The sequence below is a fragment of the Leishmania panamensis genome (genome assembly GCF_000755165.1).
Source record: "Leishmania panamensis strain MHOM/PA/94/PSC-1 chromosome 13 sequence".
Taxonomy (NCBI): domain Eukaryota; phylum Euglenozoa; class Kinetoplastea; order Trypanosomatida; family Trypanosomatidae; genus Leishmania; species Leishmania panamensis.
Genome location: NC_025858.1, coordinates 571366 through 578027, shown reverse-complemented (window position 1 = coordinate 578027; position 6662 = coordinate 571366). Strand labels below are relative to the sequence as shown.

The following is a 6662-nucleotide window of genomic DNA, read 5'->3' as shown; positions in this document are numbered from 1 at the left end:
TGATTGGCTCTTCACTCCCTCTCTTTCTGCATTTGGCGGTGCGCTGGGGAAAACAACACTAAAGACAGCCGGACAGGGCGCTTGCTCTCCCGTCTTTAAACTTTCTCTCCACTCCCAGCTCTCTTGTCTGACGTAAGCATTCAAAGAACCGCACATACAAAGCCATACACCCACACACACACACACACAAGGGCCACGGACAGGGAAAACATGCTGTACTTCTTCGCCACTGTTCTCTGTGCATTCGGCACACTCCTACTGCTGAACCGCACGCTCTCGAGGCTGCGCGTAAGTCCGGCGCGCACGTCGTACGACTACGATGTCATCATTGTCGGTGGCAGCATCGCAGGCCCGGTGATGGCCAAGGTGCTGTCAGATCAGGGCCGAAAAGTACTCATGGTAGAGCGTACGCTGTTCACTAAGCCGGACCGCATCGTTGGCGAGTTGCTGCAGCCTGGCGGTCTGAACGCGCTGAAGGAAGTCGGTATGAAGGAATGCGCCGAGTCTATCGGCATGCCCTGTCACGGCTACCTGGTGGTGGACTTGAAAGGTGATCAGGTGGACCTGCCCTACCGCAAGGGTGCCAGTGGAGTGTCTTTCCACTTTGGCGACTTTGTGCAGGGGCTGCGCTCGTACGTCTTCCACAACTGCAAGAAGAATGTCACGATGATCGAGGGCACCGTTAACGCGATCTTGACGGAGGGCTTCTCCTTCAGCGAGCGTGCCTACGGCGTGGAGTACACGGTAGCGGAGAAGTATGAGGTGCCAGCCAATCCGTTCCGCGAGGACCCGCCCAAGGCCGACCCTATGGTGCGGACAGTGCGCAGGGTTGCCACGGCACCACTGGTTGTCATGTGCGATGGCGGTATGTCCAAGTGGAAGAGTCGCTACCAGCACTACACCCCCGCCTCTGCCAACCACTCCAACTTTGTCGGTCTCGTGCTCAAGAGGGTGCGTCTACCCAAGGAGCAGCGCGGTACGGTCTTCTTCGGCAAGACAGGCCCGATCCTGTCTTACCGCCTGGACGACAGCGAACTGCGCATATTGGTGGACTACAACAAGCCCATGCTGCCAAGCCTCGAGAAACAGAGCGAGTGGCTCATCCAAGATGTGGCGCCGCGCCTGCCAGAGCACATGCGCGAGGAGTTCATTCGCGTGTCGAAAGACACAAAGAGTCTGCGCAGCATGCCTGTGGCGCTCTATCCGCCCGCGTTCCCTTGCATCAAGGGCTACGTGGGCATCGGCGACCACGCCAACCAGCGGCACCCGCTGACGGGCGGCGGCATGACGTGCTGTTTTCGTGATGCGATTCGCCTGGCAAACAGCTTGAAGGGCATCCCATCACTGCGCTCCGCCAACCAGGACGAGATGGCCGCCATTGAGGACACGGTGCAGTCCGCCATTTTGAACTACGTACGCTTCCGCTATACCCACAGCTGCTGCATCAACCTGCTGTCGTGGGCTCTCTATTCCGTCTTCAGCACTCCAGCTCTGCGCGACGCGTGCTTCGACTACTTTGTGTGCGGTGGGGAGTGCGTGTCGGGGCCGATGGACCTGCTAGCCGGCCTCGACCCGAGCTTGGGCGCTCTCATCTTCCACTACTACGGCGTGGTACTGTACAGCGTCGCTAACGTGATAATGGGGGTGGGTGTGCACAACGGCAGTGGCAAGCAGCTGTCCGACTTGGAGAAGCTGATGAACGTCGCCTCCTTTTTTGTGGACTGGGGGCGCATGAAACACGCCGCGTACCTGCTGGGCAAGTCGACGAAGATCGCGCTACCGCTAGTGAAGAACGAGTTCTTCTCCATGTGGCGCTTCGTCGATCCCACAAGCCCACTGGCCAACATCTCCAAGCGCATCAAGATGATGATCTACGCTAGGCAGTTCAACGGCAAGCAACGCAAACCTGTCGGTATCTGAGCCGGATGCTCTACGTTGAGGTCACCCCCACCCCCTACGTGCACGTATTTCTCTGTCTGGTTAGGCGTATGGGCGAGGTGGAGATCGTGCGTAGGCACACGTGCCGGACGAGGAACTGTGAACAAGCGGAGTGAAGGCGGTACGCGAGCTTGAAAAGGGAGGCCAATCTCTCTTTTCCACGTCTTTTCACTCGTTCACACTCTTTCGAGCGTCTCTGCACGCGTCGCGCGTCGTTCTTCCTGATTTTGCCGCCCCTTTTTCTCCTGCTTCCTCCCGTTGCCTCTCTCAATGTACGCTCCTCTGTTCACCTCTCTCGTTCGATTGTGACAACTCTACTTTCCCCAGGAATTCTGGTGCACGGGCATGTGCGTGTGCGTGTGTGTGTGCGTGCGCCACTCTCTTGTCTTGTCTCTCAGACTGTGTCGCTCTGGCTGTCACCGATTCGGGTTATGGCCTTGAGGCGAATATCCCTCCAACAACGCACACGTGCATTCCCACGTCGACGTATGCAGACACAACGCTCGCGCGTAAACAGGAGGAGCAGCGTAGAAATGGACTAAGCAGCTGCACAGTGCCAATACACAGCACGCGAAATGTGTGTGTGCCTGTGGGCAAGTGGGGAGCGAGAAACACGAGAGGGGGACAGCTGTGGAGATTCAGTCGAGACATCGATGCGAGCCTCATCGTGCGCGTACTCGATGGGAGGCACCGCGCGGAGATGTGCGAAGAGAAGCAGCAAGTGATGGCGAAGGGGGTGAGCTGAACATGTACACACCCACACACATACACACATAGAAGCTCACACCGACCGAGGAGAAAAGTATGGTGTCGTTTTGTTGGTGTCTTCTTTTCCTGCCACTCTGTGATGAGTTGACCCACGCACGTAAGGAAGACAGCTTGACACACCGACCCTCACCGTGACCCTGCCTCCCGCTCATTCATGCACCGTCGCACACGCGTGTGCAAGCGTGGATGCGAATCCTCTCTTCACTCTCTCCTGTTATGTTGTGTATCGTGTGAACAATTGGAAAGGAGAAAAGGCGTACCCAAAGAGAAGCGATGAAGCGCACAGCTCTCTTCCCTGTGTGCCCCCACACATGCAGATGCGCGGCTATTTAAGCACGAAAAACTTCTGCGCAGAATAAAAGAAACAGAGACGACGAGCATTACACATGTGAGTGCCTGCGCGAATATCGCCCGCTCTCTGATACCTTCAACCCCTCTCTGCCTGTGTTCCTCCTAACTCTCTCCATGTAGGTGTGCATGACTTCATGTCTGAGAGCGCAGCGAGAAGAGAAGGGGGAAGAAGAGAAGAAGAGAGGCGAGCGCGCGTGCACACTTCCGTAAAGGACAAGCACGCTTGGGCCCAAACCTTTTGCAGCCTCTTTTGGCTAACACTGCTGGATCCACCGCGCGTATGATCAAGAGAGGAATTTGCCTGAAAACGCCTCTGCGATGGATGCCTGGTTGCCCCAAGGAAACAGTCGTGCGCAGCGGTGGTGCCCTCCGCCTTGTTGTACGCACATGTGCCTCTGCCCCCGTGTATGCGCGTTCTGCTTCGATGCCGTTGAGGATTCAGATGTTTTCAATGTGCTGGCTTCCACTGCTTCCTTCCCCCTTCCCCTCCATTCTGCATCACCTCCCCCACTTTCCTTTCCTCTGTTGCTCTCTCTCTTTCTCTGTACGTTCATCCCTCTGGGACTGCGTGTGCAGTGGATTGCTGCCCTCTCCTCTTAGCAGCTCGCGTTTCGCCACCCACACACGCACACCCCCTTCCTCGTGGACTGAGCCGTTATACGGGCCGTGGAACTTTCGCGACTACACAAGCACGCATCTACACGGCACCACGCATTGTCCTACTGCCCGCACGCCCAAAACGCGCTGGACCCATTTCTGATTTTTTTTTCCTTCTCGGACTGTATAGGTACGCGCACTCGCTGGCTGACTTGCATCGTCTTTTCCTCTCAGCGTCGCTATCGCACTCGCGCGCGCGCGTACCTCCACGCTGGTGGGTACACTGTCTTATATCTCCTAATTTTTTCCCTTTTTACGACCTCTTCGTGGAGGGCCTGTCCGGTAGGCACCTGAGCGCATATTTGTGAGTGGCATCGCTGTGGCTCTGCATAACGCCGTGTGCACGTTGGTCTCCGAAAGCTGGCGCTCAACACTCCTTTAGTCATCCTCTACTGGTGAGCTTCACTGTTTTTCTTTTGAATCTCGAAACAACTGCTTGAGCCACTCTGCCGTCAATGATGGAGTCGCAGCTTAAGCAGCTGCTTGTGCAGGGTGGGCTGGAGCACACGGTACAAGGCTTCGTCGAGGGCGGCGTTACCTCTGTCCAGCAGCTGAAGCAGCTCACCATGCAGGACTACCACTCCGTCGGCGTCATCGTCATGACGGACCGTCGGAAGCTCTTCGAGCTCATTCAGTTCTTGAAGCGTGATCAGGCAAACGGCAGTGGCGGTTGCATGGGAGGACCTGCCGCAGCGGTGGCATCGACGAGCTCCAAGTCACCGCCCCCCGCCGCGGAGCCGGTGCTGCGTGCGCAGGCCTCCGCACACGGCTCCGCGGCGCCAGCCCGAGTCTTTACACCGTTGCGCCGTGCGACCCCGACGGAGGCGATACAGCGACGCGAGCGGGAAAAGGTGGAGCAACCACGGCCGATGTCGGCGCAGCGCCGTGACCCCAACGCGGACGAAGGCGAAAACGCCGTCCGCTCTGCCGCTGCTCCAGCAAAGCCGCTGTCGCGCCCGGTGAGCCGCGTTGGTGCTTCGTCTCCCTCACCGTTCGGCCGGCGCCCAACTGCAGACGGGGGCAACGCACAGCGACGTCGTACCAGTCGAATTACCGTGGTGATTCGCAAGCGTCCCCTCAACGTTAACGAGCACGCCGACGGTCTCTACGACATTCTCGCGACAGACCCGGACAACAACCACATCATTACGCTGCTCGAGCCGCGCCAGAAGGTAGACCTCACCCGCTACATCGAGAAGCACCGCTTTACCTACGATAAGGTTATGGACGACCGCAAGACCAACAGGGACGTGTATGAGGAAGCCTGCAAGCCGTTGATCGAGACGGTGTTCGAGGGTGGCTGTGCAACGTGTTTTGCTTACGGTCAGACGGGTAGCGGTAAGACATACACCATGCTAGGCAAGGACAAGCAGGAGGGCGTGTACCTGATGGCGGCCAAAGACCTCTGGTCGCGACTGAGTCGGGGTATGGGTATCAATGTCTCTTTCTTCGAGATCTACGGAGGCAAACTGTACGACCTGCTGAATGAACGCGAGCGGTTGGCATGTAGGGAGGATAGCCGCGGCGTTGTTAACGTCTGTGGTCTGACGGAGCATCGTGTGGACAGCACCGACCATCTTATGGAGATCATCGACTACGGCAACACCATCCGTGCAGCGGGCTCAACTGGCATGAACGCCGACTCCTCACGCTCGCACGCCATTCTCCATATAACCATCGTGAATGAAAAGAACCGCTTTTTTGGTCGCTTCACTTTCATCGATCTTGCTGGCTCTGAGCGCGGCGCTGACACGCTGGATAGCGACCGCACCACGCGGCTAGAGGGGGCGGAGATCAATAAGTCTCTCTTTGCCCTCAAGGAGTGCATCCGTGCGTTAGATCAGAACCATCGCCATATTCCGTTTCGAGGGTCTAAGCTAACAGCGGTGCTGCGTGACTGTTTCATGGGCAACAGCCGCACGGTGATGATCGGTAACATCAGCCCTGCTAGCGGCAGCTGCGAGCACACACTCAACACGCTGCGCTACGCTGACCGTGTAAAGGAGCTCAAGAAGGACAGGTCTAGCCACAGCGCGGCAGAGGAGATTATGATGGGGCAGATGCCCACGGAGCACATCGAAACTGTCGGCATCTCCGGCTCCTTTGCGCAGCGTCGCGCGAAGGAACGTGTGGTCACGAGCTCGCGCTCCTCGAGTCAGACACGCACTCGCGAGCCCGGAACACCAAACCAGAAGATGGGCAACAGCTTCAATCGACCCGGCGACGACAGCTCTGACAACACGCTCCGGTCCAACCGCAGCTTCGGCTCGCGCCCCGTCACCAGGAACTCCCCGCAGAAGAGGTATTACTACCGCCCGACCCCGACCCACAGTCGTGGCCCGAGTGGCATGTCCTCGGCGATGCCGACACCTATGGGTGATGACTCGCGGTACGACAGCGGTGACAGCCTCGACGCCGAGGAAGACCACCTGATCTTGGCACATCGTCATCATATCGACTGCATGATGGAGCTGCTAAAAGAGGAGATGACGCAGCTCAACGCCGCCGAGAACCCGGAGAACTCGATGAGTGGGTACTGCAGACGTGTCGACGCTATTCTCTCCTCCCAGGTGCGCCGCATCGAGGAGCTGCGCCGGCAGCTCGATCAGTACACCCGCCATGCTGGTGCCGCTGGCCGCCGCTGATCAGGCTACCAAGTGCGTTGTGAATGGCCACCTGAGCGGCGTTATGGACGAGCTCTGCTGAATCACCGCACCTGCTCACTGGGTACGTGTCGTCGACAGTGTTTCCTTGTGTTGCTTTGGTCATGATGCTTGATCTCTTTCGTGGGCCGTCTCCCCTGGTATCCCGCCTTTCGTTCTCTTGCTTTCATCTTGTCATTCACCCAGCGCATCTCCTCTTGTATGTCTGTGAGACGGGAGAGAGAACGGAGAAGTACTAACTGGAATGTGTGAGTGAGTAAATAGGGTGTGCTTTAAGTCGTTGTC

The 6662-nt window shown here is 57.7% G+C and overlaps 2 protein-coding genes across 2 annotated transcripts; both read left to right on the top strand.

The window, feature by feature from the left end:
* Window positions 1–210: 210 nt before the first annotated feature.
* Window positions 211–1920, top strand: LPMP_131490 (squalene monooxygenase-like protein; the record flags this gene model as incomplete). The annotated part of the gene is made up of 1 exon (XM_010698927.1): window positions 211–1920. One exon carries the CDS (start codon window positions 211–213, stop codon window positions 1918–1920), a length of 1710 nt encoding a protein of 569 aa, XP_010697229.1.
* A 2249-nt stretch (window positions 1921–4169) lies between these two features.
* Window positions 4170–6359, top strand: LPMP_131480 (MCAK-like kinesin, putative; the record flags this gene model as incomplete). The annotated part of the gene is made up of 1 exon (XM_010698926.1): window positions 4170–6359. The coding sequence occupies one exon, from the start codon at window positions 4170–4172 to the stop codon at window positions 6357–6359; it is 2190 nt and encodes a 729-aa protein (XP_010697228.1).
* Window positions 6360–6662: the final 303 nt, after the last annotated feature.